The sequence below is a fragment of the Acipenser ruthenus genome, chromosome 14, assembly GCF_902713425.1.
Source record: "Acipenser ruthenus chromosome 14, fAciRut3.2 maternal haplotype, whole genome shotgun sequence".
In the NCBI taxonomy this organism is placed as follows: Eukaryota; Metazoa; Chordata; class Actinopteri; order Acipenseriformes; family Acipenseridae; genus Acipenser; species Acipenser ruthenus.
Window position 1 is genome coordinate 5,495,560 of NC_081202.1, and position 17,203 is coordinate 5,512,762.

At 37.8% G+C, this 17,203-nt stretch overlaps 1 protein-coding gene across 11 annotated transcripts in view; it reads left to right on the forward strand.

The window, feature by feature from the left end:
* The window catches only part of LOC117419969 (neuron navigator 3), a 260,529-nt gene that overhangs the window by 160,336 nt on the left and 82,990 nt on the right, over positions 1-17,203 (forward strand). For all 11 annotated transcript variants that reach the window (XM_058985646.1, XM_034926203.2, XM_034926198.2 and 8 more), the window contains 3 exons: positions 516-568; positions 9,846-9,918; positions 12,917-13,100. In XM_058985646.1, coding sequence (XP_058841629.1) covers positions 516-568; positions 9,846-9,918; positions 12,917-13,100 — 310 coding nt within the window. The remainder of the gene's footprint in view (positions 1-515; positions 569-9,845; positions 9,919-12,916; positions 13,101-17,203) is intronic.

Consider the following 17,203-nt stretch of genomic DNA (forward strand, 5'->3'; position numbering starts at 1 on the left):
AGCTGGGTGGTTTAAAAAAAAAAAAAAAAAAAATAGTGTTCTATGAAACCATGTGCCTCCCATGTGTGTGTTTTGCTAGCTGAAGTGGCTCATTCAGCTTGTTTTTTAGTTTTTTTTTTTTTTCTGGGCTGTCTTCAAACTTTTTATCCCAGCCCTTGAAAAAGACAATCGCTGTGGATTTCATGTTAGCAGTTATTTGGCAGTGGCTGATGTATTAGCAGTTCTGTTTTAAATCCCCTCCTACGATGTCCCCTGCAATTGGAACTCACTGCTTCTGAGACTGATATTTCCTAACACATGCTGAACTCTATACTGCAGCAGCCACAGCAAGGGTGCATTGTTCGTCCTGCAATGTATGTATATATAGATCTGTGTGTGTGTGTGTGTGTATATGTGTGTGTATATATATATATATATATATATATATATATATATATATATATATATATATATATATATATAGTGTGTGTGTATGTAGAGATTCTTTTCCCAACACTTATTATTGTGTCTTCTAGCCAATGAAAAGGTTGAAGACATCAATGGCTGTCCCAGGAGTCAATCTCAAATGGTAAGTTATATATTTTGAAATGATATATTTATTATTTTAAGGGTTATTCTGCTGTCTAAGGGTCAGAATTCTGCCTCCGTACAATTAGTATGTGTTGGTATTTCAGTTTAAATACTTGCTCTTGTGTGACATGAAGGCGCAATGTTTTGCTTGTGAGTTGTGTCTCAGTAGTTTTTTGATATCTTTTAACCAAACAGCCATATCTGTCAAGTTCTATACCCCAAAGTGCCACCATTAATTGTGAAAGGACTGTCCTAGTGACACAGATGTTTATCATGCCAGAAACACAACACAAATATTATTTCTCATTGTTCATGGTATCTGCACAGAGGCCAAACACCCTAATCCTTACGGCATGGCAGAATTGTTGTGGGGGTGTACTTGTGGTCCAGGCCAACTGTCAGAAGTCCTTTTTTAATTAAAAGGGGTTTAAAAGTTTTCCTGGTTTGCTCTCTGATGGCAAAACTCCTACTTCAGGAGTCCCACTCCTTTCTCCGAAGGGAGATTTTCTACGCTGCATTTGTGTCTCAGAACGAATGACTTAACAGTAGGGTGCAATCCTTATGGACTCCTGCTGCAGAATATAAATAGCGTTCAGTTTATCCACAGTCAAGTCCATTTAGATATTCCAGCCACTGAGGGCTTTCACAAATAGCACTGGGAGGCGTGAAGAAGCCAGTACACACCGCTGTTGGGCTGGACTGGAAGAAGCTAAGTGTTTTTTTTCTTTTTGTTTTAACTTTTCTTATTCCTGAAAAGGCAGCCTGTTTACAGTTGAAGCAGAGATATACCCTCCAGCTCACCCTGCCCTCTGTGCTACTGAGCGATGTGAGACTCCATTAAAAGGAAGTGAGAACAGTTCACATGTTTTGACTTCAGCTCTCGAAGTGAATGCAGCTCAGTGCAGCTTTTGCCTGTGGTTATTTGATACTATCAACACGCTGTCATTTTTTGGTGCTGTGGCTCTGTGGTCCTGCTGGATAGCTATTGCACACCTGTGCTAAACGTCGGGCTGTCTAGTCTGTCACCGGCGAGCTTTCAGTTACAAGGTAATGACAAATTGCTATGAAGTGTTGTTTCCTGTGTTTGTTAGTGTTGGATGTAAGTGTGGTGTGTGGGTGGAAGGTGTTGCAGAGCACCCTAGGCAGGGGAGCATTAGGACTGTGGGTGGATTTCCTTACACATGTTAAGGAAGGCAGATTTATTTGGTTATATTCTTAATGTGTGTATGCAAGTCAAGATATTGCAAGATGAAACATCATCATCTCAAAGAGTGAAATATGAATTAATATATTTCCCTTCACTATTTAATGAGGAGAACAACAGAGACTAATGCTGGCGGTTTAGGTTCTAGGTCTAGAAAATGAATTATATCAGCTAATATGTAAACTGCTGCAGGAGTACAGTATTTTAATTGTGGTTTTGTGGTGTGCAACTGTGTGAAAGGGCAGAGCACTGGACTAACCACCGTAATCTGTAATTAAAGTGTATGTGGGCATACACACTTGTGTGTTTTATATTGACATTTGTATGTTGTGAATTCATGCTACTACAGCATGTGTACATATTCAGAATGAAAAGTAATATCAGTATTTTAATTGGCCACAACTAATGCTTACATAATGTTGATCTTTCGGTTTAAAAGTTGTACAGCTAAGTAATTTGTGATGTTCAGTGCAGTCACCTATATGACCTTAATATGCTTTTTCTATCAAACTTTTCCGCATTTTTTATTTCTTTAGTATTTTTCCTGTAGTGTAGTTTAGATTGGTTTAAGACAGTGTTTTAACTGGTTAAACTGGTAATTAAGCTTAAATAAACTTGCTGTACTTGGCCTCTCTGGAAGGTTAATTTTAAACAGTATTTGTCGAGTGTTACCAATTTTCCTGTGGCAGCCAGTTTGTGTTGAAATCCCCCCTGTACTGTGCGTTCTTTCTAAAGTGCTATGTGTAGTTAGTTATTTCAGTTGATGTCTGATACATAGTTGTGCAGAGGGAAATAACTTACATGTAAGGAATTACTCTAATTCCAACCGCATTCTAATTTACTGGATGGCAGGCATGCCTTTTAGAATATGCAGCTAAATTGAAATGATACAGTGAGGTATGGGTATTGGAAAACCAATGTTAATAAATTGAAGCTTCAGCCACAGCGTGCCCACACTGTTTGCTTTATAAGTACATAAAGATTCTGTTAATGACAAAGCAAAAATGGTTTACCATTGATATATAACATCTTTACTGTACACCGTCCTGCTTCCACTCAGGAGCACAACATTGTGTAGAACAAGACGTTTCCTTAATGAGGAAGCTTATTTTTTCATACAGTGATATTTTTTTAAATTTACAGTAGTTTAAATCCTGAATAACCTGATGTGTAACCTTTCTATTTACATGGGCATGGATAGTGTGTTCTAGTCTTATTTCAACTTTGTTGCCCCTTCCTGGTCTATAGTATAGTATAGTATAGTATAGTATTATATAGTATAGTTTAGTTAGTATAATAAGAACACCAGAGCAGAACAATTGAAGTACATAACATTCTAGAATGAGAATCAAAGAATGGGATGACTAAAACTTATTTCAGGATTTTTACTCAGTCACAGAATTCTATAGTAGAAATACACAAGATGGTTAAAAAGTTAGTTCACCACTTTGCCATTCTCAATCACTACGCATTCCATAACCTCAGCAATGTCTGTGTACAGAAGTGTCTCCTACTTTGTGCCTTGAAGGAAGGCATGCAAAATGGACAATTGGACATAATATTCTACGTCCTCTTATCAATTGAAGCTGTTGTACACCAACTGCAATGTTTTGCAATCAGTTTCTGGGAACAGAAGAGTTTTCTCATTTGTTTTTTCTCTGAATGGGAAAGAGTTACTGTACATACTCTATTTAGAAAACATTGTTCAGCAAAAAAACAAGAAAAAAAAGCAAGGAATACTAATCTGCTAAATGAACATATGGATATTTCAGATTTGGTGGAGGAAAATGAACCAAACCTAATTCCTTAAAATGTTTCTCAACTTATTAGTTTTTGTTTTATAAGTAGTCCTGAACCTATTACTCCTCCTGCTACCCGCAGGTGGGATGATGTAAAAGAAAGTAATAAAAATGCAGTGGTTCTTGTAAAACTCAAAGGTTCTAGTTGGCAGGAATCATTACATTTTTACTTGGTGTCCTCCTTGTAGTGCACAGCATGTGATGTTAATGGAGGTAAGTGTTCGTTAGTGGTAGAGAAGAAGAAAACATCATCTGTATTCCATCTGTTAACAGTCCACACGGTGTCTGACCGCTCTCTGATACAAACTACTATCAATTTTATTGAGCTTTTAAAATATTCTTTTTGTACTCATCCCACGAGTGCCGCACATGTCTTTATAAAACATGGTTTCCCGACAGAATTGCAAAGCTGAGTTAAATAAGTTGGTCAGTTTGAAATTCAGAGGTTTGAAAAAGGCATTTTGACTGCTAACTTTTTTGTTTTTCTATTCTTTTTTTTTTTTTTTTTTCCTATTTGGCTCGATAGCTTGTTGAAAGCTTACTTCCAGGATGAATACATATTTAGCTCTCTGTGTTCTGGGTCTTTGCGATTAAATGGAGCCCCTTTTACCCTTGTTGAGTTTTGAAGTTTGATTGCTGGTTTGTAGAACGTGGAGAGACATTGATGAGCCATGCTTATGTGGAACCTTGCAGTGGTGAGGGTTATGTTAAGCTTAAGGACTGTCTGATGCTAAGTCGAGTTCATCTGGCATCAGTTAAAGGGTGGCAACTATTATTTTGTTCTTTTGAACTGCTAGAATCAAAAAGCAGTAGTTTCTGGGTGTAAGAGGTTCAGTTGGGGTCACCAGGATGACCTTATGCACTGCAAGTACTTGTCACTGGGCACCTTGGTTAGAGTTTTGTCAGAAGTGGGCTGACTTATTAATGACATTTCTGCACCTCATTAAAATGATTAACTTGTCATGATCATTGTCATGATCAATTGCAGCGTTCCAAATTGAATCTGTCAACAAGACAGTGCCATTTTATTGAACAGTTCCCAGTGCTTTCTTCTTTCTGGTTCTACCCATTTCCAAAAGGCATACCAAAGTCAAACAAGTCTCAGGAGTTGGGTTGGATGACTTCATTTATAGGCAGGCATTAAGGTTATCAATGTAGGTTAGATTAATTCAAAGAGGTTATACAGTAGTCCAGCTGATTAACTGGACTGGTGTGGCGCTTATCATCCCGGGATGCACTTAGAAGTTGTTAGAGATGTCCACGAATCCTCAGAGCAGATAAAGGAAAATGCAGAAACAGCCCTAGCTATCCTATACAAGGACCTCAACCTTCCATCTCTGACTAATGCAGATACCCAATTAGGGGCACTCCTCTTCTTTTCTTTTATCTCTTGATGGCAATTTGAATGTATGTGTTCTGAGAAAAAAAAATACATTAGCTCTCTGATTTTGTATTCCATATTTTTTTCCAGTAGATAATATAGTAGATAATGTATGCTAAATTTATTTTTAAAAACAACGTTTTGGCTGCATGTTTTTAATAACTATGTCACACATATGAGGTAAAAAATGATATGTTTGTGGTTTTTCAAGCCCTGCCTCCTGTAGCCTTACAACATTGAGGCCTATCTGTGTGTAGATTTTATAAACCAAATAATCAATTCAAATGCATTTCTGCATTTGTAACCTTTGTTCCGTGGTATGTAGGGCACCCAGGAGCACTGCAGCTAAAATGCACAGTACAAGTAATCAATGAGCAGCCTCTATGAGGTAAACATTATTGTGCAGAGTTTGCTGTGGGCCTATAAGCATAGCAAAACACAGGCCTGAGAATGGATCGTGTGTCTGTTGCATTTTAGGGTGCAGGTGTCTGTAGTGATGAACAACGCTTTTGAATAGACAAAGACATAAGTGAAAGAAGAGCAAAGATCAAGGGTGATATGAACTAGATGGCATCTCGGTAACCAAGGAAACAAGCTGGAAACTAGAAAGTTCAGCAAGTGAATGTGGGCGTAGCTCGAGTAGCTGAGGGAATTGTCAGAATTCCACTCCACTACCTGTGACAATTTGCCTTTGTTTTACTTATTACACAAAGTAGAGCAGAAACCTTCATCGACATGGAAGTGCATATACTGTAGTTCCTAATTCTTGTAAAACTGTAATGGTAGTCAGCTGTTTTTAGTTCACAAAAAAAAATCTGTATTCAAAGAACAACTGTGCTCAGCTCAGGGTAATTAAAATGGCTTCATACAAGAAAAGCACTGTAACATGTGAGGTTTTAATATAAATTAGTTGGTTAATTAGATTTAAGTGACCCCAAGAATTTACAGCCAAGAAGCACAGTTTCATCTGCTGTTAGTCTCTGTTTTGTTTTGTTTTTTTTTTTTTTGAGGGGCGAGTGTGTGTGCGTGTGTGCGTGTGCGTGTGTGTCTAATTATTCTGAAAGCTGTTCATGATATTGTAACCCTGCGTGTATTACGCGTTAACAGCAGTATCACAGTAAATGAGAGGAATATGTTTTTGTGTAATAGAAACATACTTTATATCATTATCTTCTTTGGATGCGGTTTTTGTGATGTGGACCACCAAAACGAAGGTCTGGATTCAAACCAGGAACCAGGAGTAACAGTCTGTTGTCTATTTCAAGAGAATTTCTGCAGTGCCTCTTCAACTGACTTGCCCAGTAACATTTTCCAACTGTATAATATCAGATTTAAATTTGATGCAATTCAATACTTCCTTGGTTATTTTCATATTTGGCTTGTCACCACATATATTGCCATATGCCATCAGAGAATATTGCTTAGACTGCACATACTTTACTGTAAGGCATCAATTACTTAATGTTATAAACATATATATACACATACACACACTGCTCTGCAAAGGTCTTGGACATGTTGCATTTTTCTACTCTGATGCATTGTGAGCATCAACAATTTACTCATAGACACTTGTGTTTTCTACTATTATAACAACCTTGACTTGCATAAAGAAGGAAAAACATTGAGTGAAATAACTCGCATCACTCGATTTTCAGCTTGTGGTATCTGAAGCATAATCAACAAGTACAGAGAAACATCATCTGTAATTGACAAACCCAGGACTGGAAGACCCAAAAAGCTGTCTAACAAGGATGAGCAATATTTGAAGATAATATCGTTAAGGAATAGAAAGAAGACAAGCATTGAATTGACAACAGAACTGGCAGAAGGCACAGGTGTCGTTGTCCAACCATCAACAGTACGAAGATCACTCTTGAAATCAGGACTTAAAGGATGTGTTGCAGTAAGAATACCTCTGTTAAGAAAGGGGAACAAGACTAAAAGGCTAAAATATGCACAAGAACACAGAAATTGGACTATGGAACAATGGTCAAAGGTGCATTGGTTGGGAAGTTGATAGTACTAGTAACTTCTTAGTCAGAAAGAGGACTTCATTCCCCACTGCTGTCAACCCAGAATTCAATGAATTAAATAAAGGATACTTAATGCTTTAATTAATAAGACAGTTCTTATTTAACTTAAAAAAAACATGACTCTCACAGTGTTCTTTCCTACAGGCGTCACACGACGCTATCGTTCTTAAACGATTTACTTGGTGGCACTCTTCTCCCTCGCCTCAAGTTAGCTTGACATCTTCTCTACACATTTGATCTTTTTCCTGTGCCATGAAGAATGAGATGTTTAGAAATGTGTATGCAAGTTAAGTGCAATTTATGATGCTGCACAATTAGGCAGTTAGACTTTCAGCACATGTGCTAAAAATGTGAGTTTAGCCACATGTTAAGAAAAAATACAGTTCCCAATCAGCACACGTCTCTTTTGGTTTTTACACATTCAGCTGCTGTGACAGAATATGTTCACACAGCAGTAGATGTTAGCAGTATAAATATCTACTGGATATAGCTGCATCTACTGTATAGACCTGCACTGTATTATTAGTCTCTCGCTTGGTCTTTCTGTTTTTGTCCATCAGACAAAAGCATATGTTGAAGCATAGTTAGAATGCATTACAGTATACCGTTGATGTTATGCTGCACTTGGGTTTACTCTGTTTTCTATCAAAATGCAATTCGTCACATCCACTTCTGTGTACTGTGTTCTGTAAGCGAATATAAGCACCTCTATGGCTGAACTTATTCACATTTGTGGTACTTACAGTTGCAGACAAAAGCATTTGGGCACAAAGCCGCAAAGAAAGTGATTTCTATAATTGCTAATTGTTCTATTGAAAGATATAAATTAAAGTGGCGATTCAGCTTTATAATAAAACAACAGATTATTACATAACATGCATGAAATGAAAAATAACATGCAAAATCTAATTTCATACTTTGACACAAGTATTTGGGCTATCAACATATTTCATATGAAACACATTCATTGCTAATTATTGACAATTATCATGATTGAAAACCAACACCTGATAATAATTAGAATAAGTACAGAATAAATAAATACATAATTATCAAGTGCTGAAAAGTAAATTGGAAATTTGTGATTAAAAAAAGCAACAAAAATGGTTAAAATTAAACAGCAACAATCTCAAAATGGCAGTGATACAACTAAACGAAAAAGGAGACACTACCAGAAAAATGTGAGAGACTCGGTTTACCGAAAAGCACTGTGTGGGCTATTATTGACAAACACAGGAGAACTGGAACTACTGCAACTAGCTCCAGGTGTGGAAGACCAAGAAAGATGTCTGCAAAATCTGGAAGGAGAATCGTTCGAGCAGCCTGGCAAAATCCTCGGATTACTGCAAAAGATTTGACACCAGAATTAAGAGAAGATGGTCAAGAAATTCACAACCGAACAATTCAATGAAACCTTAGCAAGATGCATGTCCATGGGCGAAAACCAAGATGCAAACCTTTGTTTAAAACAATACACAAAAGAAAGCGATTGGAGTTTTCCATTGAATACTTGAAGAAGCCTGATGATTTCTTCAACCAAATGTTAGGTCAGACAAATCCAAAATATAACTTTTTTTTTTCTACCAAGTAAGCAACAATATATTTGGAGGAAGAGATGAGAAGAATTTAAAGAACAGTTAAATATGGTGGAGGTTGTGTGATGGTACGGGCTTGTTTTTCTTCCTCAGGCAACCTTTGTATTGTAGAAGGATCAATGAATGTTGCTAAATATCAAGATATTTTACACTAATTTGTAACCCAGTGCTAGAAGGCTTATTGGACGGAAGTTTTTATTCCAGCAGGATAATGACCCTAAGCATTCTGTGAAGTCTACAAAGGAATTTCTGAAAAAAAGGAAGATTACAATTAGGGATTGGCCATCTCAGTCCCCAGACAGATTCCTGTTGCAAAAAGGAAACCAAAGTCGATTGCAGAACTCAAAGCTGTATGTGTTGAAGAATGGACAAAAATATCTCCGGAAAGATGCCAGGAACAGGTTTCAAAATACAAAAGAAGACTGCAAGAATATCTCCAAGAGGGCATCTCTACATTATTGTGATGAAGATGCCATCATTTTATCATTCCTTGAAGTTTATCCCGCCACATTCTAAGTACGAGCGCCCCACTGGCCTGATCCATTTAAACCTGTACCAACCTGAGTGCTCGTCTGTGGGTTCATTTTATCTGCGGCCAGTCATGTCTCAGCTGGCCGACCTCCAAGGTCCCACAAGGTGACAGGCCAGTGTGTGTAGACAGAGAGCCCATTACACTACCCAGCTTCCTGGACTGGTGCCTTGTATAAGCAGCCTGTCTGCACTACTGATACAAAAGAGCTCTTCAGCACAGTGTAGCAGAACGGGAGAGAGAGAGAAAGTAATAAATATGTAAATGCAAAGAGATGATAATGATTGCAGTCAATAGAAATTAAGAAATGGCATTCATACCAGAAACAGTCTCACTGTACAGTAGGTCGGCACATGTGAATGTTTGTTTTTTTTCATCACATTCTTTCACTGAGGCAGTGATCCCCATCTCCAGGTATACGCCCTGCCGTTTCATCCTGTATGCCACTTCCCCCCTATTTGTAGTACACAAGTATGATGTTAAGTAGGTGGGTTGTTGAGCAGTTGGCATGCCGTTCAGGATAGGGCTCTCTTATGAATTGTTGGACATCAACTGCAAGTGGACAATGAAAGCTTTATAGCAATCCCCTAATTAGCAGTAATCATTCCTGTTAAATTTTGCTGAGTGCTCTAGTATGTGATGAATGTGAAGTATTCATGCATCTTTCTCTCCCTGACACTTTTTTTTTTTGGAGAAGTTCTAAGGCTCCTGTTGTTTCTGTCCATTTGCAGATTGAGAATGTTGATGTCTGCCTCAGCTTTCTTGCAGCCCGAGGAGTGAATGTACAGGGTCTTTCAGCAGAAGGTAAGAAATTATGTTATCACACTACAGTGTAAAGTTCCTGTCATATATTACTGTATATAAACGGCGTATGCCTGCTTGAGTATTTATATATATACAGAAAATTCAGAAACAACTAACAGCTCTATCCAAGGAGAATCAGGTCTCAACAGGTTACTCATCAATCACTATTAACAGATAACTCATTATTTAAAAAAAAAATCACTACAATGTTTCGCCAGTCTAGAAGCCTGAAACTTTGCAGCTAATTCTAAAACAGTGAGTTATCAGTTTATCAATTACATTTCTTCTTCATTTTATATACATATGTATATATGTCTAAATATGTATATTCATAGTGTACATGTGCATACAATACTAAAAGCAACTTCCGATTGATTGTTTAAAATTTGGGATAATACATGTTATTACTGTACATGCATAATTTTACAGTAAATAGGCGGGTATTTTAATGATATCTAAGTTTGAAATACTGTGAACTTACAAACCTGCTGTAGTACCTTATTGTATTTATTGACGTTAATAAAGGGATTGAATGAATCATCCCTGAAGGAACACACCAGACGGCGGTATTCATATTCACTGCTTCAATCATTAAAATAAACCCTGTTATTTTCATAACATACCAAGCTATTGCAATTGAAAACATGTTTTCTCATAATTTTACACAAGCCTCATCTTTTAAGGAAAGTCAAAATCCAGCGATGACTGCCAAGTTAAAAATAACAGAATCCAGGGGATTTTCATCAGCTCTTTTTAAACTTTTTTCTGTTTGCTCTTGGCTTAACGTTGACAGCCGAATGATATTTAAGGCTGCCGTGTCTCCCGGGAGCATGTTGGTTTAACTTTGCTTGAGAAGGACACCCTTTCGCCTCTCACATTTCGGATACAGTAAAGCGTACAGCGGGAGCAGCAAGTGATCCGCTTAACTGTGGCAGAAAGCAACTTTGCAGACTGACCTTTTTAAGAGATTTCTAATTATAAAGACGATAGGGTTACTTTTAAATTCTATTTCGGTTGACATCTCTGTGTCCTATATAGAGCATGTTTTATTAGGAGCCACGTGTTCTTCAACTTAGAGGAATGTGCTATTTTCACAAGCTGTAAAAAATAGACTTGCAATTAAATTAGCAGCGCGGCTTCATGCAAAGGATTTCTCATACTTACAAATAGCTGTGCTACATTTTTACGACACAACAAAAAAAGGACTGTTTGATGCTCTAAAAGGTTTAGATATTTTTCCAAAAATCATACCCACTGTTATCATGCAGAATATATTAACCCTAGAAGTTGCGAATACTTGATTTGTATCTTCCAGTGCTTTTAATTTTTGTTTTTTAAACTTACGCCAGTATTTCATTTTACCAAAAGTTATAAAATAATAAAATGAATATGTTACAAAGCAAATCCCAACATGTTCTGAAACTCTAACTTTGTCATTCATTTCAGTTTGACGGTCTCAAAGCCAACATATTAATAACCGATTGTCCATCTTTACTGAAGGACATGGATCTAAATGATGCTATCCTGGGGCTCTTCAGGGATATAGCTGTGAAATCAAATGCATGCACGGATTGTAGATTTCTTGCAGTTTTGGTCATTACAATGCTGCTGACATACATTCAGGGCCGAGATAACGCACAGCCTTCCAGCTCACCATTTAAATGTGTATTTAATCATGTCAACTGTGTGGCCCTTACGGTTAAATAGATGTATGGTAAGCCCAAAGTAGCTTTTATCCTGATTAGGGGGCAGAGTAGCAATTCAGTGCGGTAATGTGACAGAGTATGGATGCAAAAGAGTTTTAGAAAGACCCCACCACTGTAGCAGCTTCAGTTCTGAAGCAAAATCAAATACGGTGGTAACTGTTGGCTGGTTTATAGCTTTGTTTCCCTTGTTGCTGTGGGTTTCGTTTTATGTAAGATTATTATTCAAAAAGGATATGACAAAGCAAAGGTTTTTTTTGCATGTGGGGAAAAATGACTTTTTAGAAATGTTTAAATTCCAGGTAAATGAGGTCAGATATTTAAAATGAGGCTCAACAGGGATAAGGCTGCTACAGCAGATACAATCCCAAAAAGATTAATTGGGAGAAGTTCAGGCCAAATTAATCCCCCTTAAACTCAACAAGCCCGTATAACCACCAATAAAACAGTAATAAATAAATAAATAAATAAATAAAAGCCTTTTACTACTTTAAGCTTTTTTGTGTCACTTTTTCTCTTTCAAAATGAATACAGTGTGTATATACTGTAGGGTGTTTGTCTGTGTTTGTGAAATGTACTTGGTGTGTATACACTGTAGGTGTTTGTCTATTTCTAAAATTACAAGTGTGATTTGAAAGCGTCACTGTATACAAGTTGGTATTCCCTTAAGCTATACCAACTTGAGCATCTTGAGTCCTGGGGATAATGAGGACAGAAAATGTCCATGCTAGAATGGTTTACTCAGCTTGCTTTGCAGTACTGTGTGTTTTTTTGTATGACTTGCACACAAAAAATGTCATCATTTAGTGCACACAGACATTACTGTGGCTTGGAATGACCAGTATACTGTATTGTGGCATTTCTGTGGGTCACATTTTACAAGTCTGACTTGTTTTTCTCAAGCCTGATAGGTTATACATTATTGCTTTCTAATATACACTCTAATATATATATATATATATTAGACTATAATATAGTCTTCAAATAACAGGGGGCCTGAGTGCAAACAGAGGTTTTCCCTGGTATTTTCTGTACAGATTTATACATTTTCTCAGGAAAGGGTTATATAATATAAATCATATAACCCTCCTTCAATCAATCATGTAACTTTGGAGAACAACGTACTTATAGGACTTGTATTACACACATGTTGCAAATGCTTCATGCAAAGTAGCAAGCAGGACACGCAGTACGAAACCAAAAATACGCCGAATCTGCAGATTTATGGAAGATGATACAAGAGGCTACCGGTATTAATTTTGAACTGAGCTTCGACCCTCTCTTTCTTTTTACAGAAATAAGGAATGGAAATTTAAAAGCCATTTTAGGGCTCTTTTTCAGCTTGTCCCGCTACAAACAGCAGCAGCAGCAGCAGCAGCAGTATTATCAGTCCCTGGTGGAACTTCAGCAGCAAGTAACCCAGCAGTCTTCGGGTGCCGTTCCAAGCAGCCAGCAAAAGACACAAGACATGCAATCCAGGTGGGTCTCCCGAGCCTGAAGCTTCTGCAGGGCTTACAGAGGAAGAGATCATTCACTCTTGCAAATCTGCAGAGCTAAGGTTGGATTTAAGAGTCTCTTAAAGAAGCACTGATTAGGGCCTGATTTAACAGGTTAGTTTAATCTAGCATAAATTTAAGGTGAAAGATCAAGTAAAAAATGGGACTAGCTAGCACAACAGCTACTTGACCTACTTTAACTTGCTGTATCTAAATACTGTTTGATTATTTCAGCAATTGTGCAATTAGTTTGTCTAAAGATAAAAAAGGAATGTTTTTGTGTGATTATAAATAAACCGGCATCTAATATCCTAATGAATGCTGAGCATGTAAGCACATTCCTCTTCATGGTTTCCATGCAAACTATGCAGGCTCAATGTTTCAGACAACGCTGCTTTGCGCTGTGTACTGACTTGACTGGTGTGTTTCTCTGTCAAGTCGTGAGTCAATGCAGCTGCCTCATTCCTTATATAACCCCTTTTTTATAGAGTCAGCGACAGGTGTTAAGCTTGCTGCTGAGGATGGCTGGAGTATGTCTCAAAAACAACGTCAATAGAATATTTGAAACATGTTATGGAGGTATGCAGCAGCTTACCAGTGTGATGCCAGGGTCTTTATCATTATCATTATTTATTTCTTAGCAGACGCCCTTATCCAGGGTGACTTACAATTGTTACAAGATATCACATTATACATTATTTCACATTATACAGATATCACATTATTTTTACATACAATTACCCATTTATACAGTTGGGTTTTTACTGGAGCAATCTAGGTAAAGTACCTTGCTCAAGGGTACAACAGCAGTGTCCCCCACTGGGGATTGAACCCACAACCCGCCGGTCAAGAGTCCAGAGCCCTAACCACTACTCCACACTGCTGGTCTTGCGTTGACCACCAAAAGGAGGTCATTGGTTTGATTCATATTGGATTATCTCAGCATAACTAAAAACCTTGAGGAGACAATCAAATGTGAGTCTTAAATGTGATGTAAGAAAGTGCTGAGTTGAGGAACATTGTGTTTATTTTACTATTCTTTTGACTTCAGCAGCAGTGTGGAGTAGTGGTTAGGGCTCTGGACTCTTGACCGGAGGGTTGTGGGTTCAATCCCCAGTGGGGGACACTGCTGTTGTACCCTTGAGCAAGATACTTTACCTAGATTGCTCCAGTAAAAACCCAACTGTATAAATGGGTAATTGTATGTAAAAATAATGTGATATCTTGTAACAATTGTAAGTCGCCCTCTGCTAAGAAATAAATAATAATAATAATAATAATAATAATAATAATATGTTCCCATTTCCCATTCCCTGCTTAATGCCAAGTCAGATAGAATGAGACAAAACAAGGTAAAGAGATATTAGTGACCCTGTCGATAAAAACCTTTTTTTTTATGTTCTTCTACAGCAACATCTATTATTGATGGAGTCAATTAATTGAACAAAATTAGTCAATTTTTTTTTTTTCATGTCTAGAGAACAAACTGACAATATCACATCCACATAGAGCACATTAAGGTACAACGCCTTAAAAATAAAGTAATATACAGTAATACAATTAAATATGATAACTTGCAGACCACTTAATTGAAGCGTGACATTAACAAGACGTTGTCACCATACAGAAATGAGCATCAGGCTTTAGACTGTGCTGATGGAAGCTGTTAACCGAGTGACTTTTCTAATCTGCCTGCGACCTTGTTGTGTATTTAGCATCTTTACCTTTGGCTTGGGATACTGCTAACAATATCAATTAACAGTGGCCAGGGGCCGTGCAGAATCAAAAGTGTGTCCATCCGATTTAAAATGAGTAATGAACTGGGCAGGACTTTACCAATAGACCTTCCTACTGTGTAACCAGCACCTGCTAGTCTCTGCTTAACATCAGTGTCAGCACAGTTCTACTTTAGTGTACCAGACACCATGGAGCCAGTGAGTCCAACTGCTGAAATAGAAGGACTTGAAAGTAGTAATACAACAGAACCCACACACTGACTCAGAGTCACCCAGGTCAAACAGCTTGACTAGCTTGACCTTCTTGTCCCAGTTGTTAATGTGTGCACAATCAAGTGCCATGAAATGATAATCTATGCTTCTATAAATCACTGTTACATCATGTTGGCATTCAATTGTACTCTTATACTTTTCTCTGTAAGGACTCTTCTTTGCGTTGGAGAAGTTGTTATTTCACATGCTGTGATGCACAGCTATGGCCAGATGCTTTGTATCACCCTATAGAATTAATGAATTTTGCTTCATAAAGTCAAATGAAACCTACTGAGCAACTCAACATCTTCTTTCAACGGTGTGGATGAATCTTCGAAGGATTAGCACATCAGCACCACATGTGTAAATCCCCTCTGTGGTGACACTTGTTTTAAATCGTGTACGCACAAGATTTTCTGAATGATCTGAACTTTTGATTTTGAAGGAGCAGCCTTTCCAGTGTTACATGCTTAACCCTTTCAGTCCTGCAGTCTTCAAACAACAATGAGGTATTCAGTTTGTATTGCAGACTGTTTCCAGTGTGACGGGCAGTGTTGTGTGATACACTGCCTTTGCGGATTCTGTCCTGTCCCCTGTCGTGACGTGAGAGGTTTAAAGCTCTAAAACTACGAATAGTAGACGAGCCCGGTTCTTTTGGATTTTGGTTAAGATTCTTGCATGTTGTGTACGGGGTCACCGGTTCACTCCCAACCCCCAGCCCTCTACAAGGTTATTTCCAGCTCTGTTCCACATGAACAGGGACCAGCACATGATTCACTAAATAAATCTCAGGACTAAACAAAATGAATCATGAATATAAATTAAGGGAACTGAATCTATTTATCATAGAACAAATACGGTTTAGTGGAGACTTGATTGAAGTTGATGAAAGCGCATGCACAGACCAGGACCAGAGGGCAGAGGATAAAAAAAAAACTGTTGACATGTTGTTACTGCTGAAATTCAGCTCCCCTCATTCACAACTTCTGTTCTTATGGTAAAGAGCAAGACGCCTCTGTGCTGGTTGTTCTGTGAGCATGTGTGTATTATTAGATAAGAGACTCCCTCAGACATCTGAGGCTGTTATACTCCCTGTATAGGAAAGCGTCCTTCTCCTGTACAGTACTAAGCAAGGGAGACTTTCTCTGAGCTGGACACAATGTGACTGCAGATTCCCTTGAAGAAGAAAGAGAACTGAGACTTCAAACCACTTTCAGAACCCATTGAAAATTAATTAATGGGTGAAAACGGTATGAAAGGTAGGATAACTATTATGTTGGGACTTGTAATAGTGCGATTTAGTACTGAGACCAAAAGCTAGTAATGCAAGCCCCAAACTGTTTCCCGTTACAAAGTTTTGCTGGAAGTATTATTTCATTGATTTGCTGCATGGAAAGATCAGGGGACTTAATGTGGGTTTGGGAAACCAGTACCAATTGGTAAATAAAAGATGGTGGTTAAAGAAAAATCATATTTTCTACTTGTGCTTGTCATTTGTACATTTGGTAACTCGGGTGCCTCATTTGAGATCATTGTATTGGAATTTAGCTGACGGCTCTCTTAAAGCAATAGCTCTATAGTATCCGTGACAGATTTCCAGCTTTATTATTATTATTATTATTTATTTCTTAGCAGACGCCCTTATCCAGGGCGACTTACAATCGCAAGCAAATACAAATACATTCAAGTGTTACAATATAAGTCATACAATAAGAACAAGAAATACAATAATTCTCAAGTGTGACAAACCACAATTCAATAATACAGCAGATAATAGTGAAAGTTACATCAGGATATGATTAAGTAGTGATAGTTACATCAGGATATGATTAAGTACAAAATACTACAGATTAAACACTTGGGAGATTACAATATTCTGAGGTACAGGATTAAATGCAGTAAAATAGGGGGCAGATAAGAGCAAAATAAAGCATATTTAAATGAAGGGTGATAGTGTCCCAGGATACAACAGAGGAGTTCTACAGGTGCTGTTTGAAGAGGTGAGTCTTAAGGAGGCGCCGGAATGTGGTCAGGGACTGGGCAGTCCTGACATCTGTAGGAAGGTCGTTCCACCACTGCGGAGCAAGGGTGGAGAAGG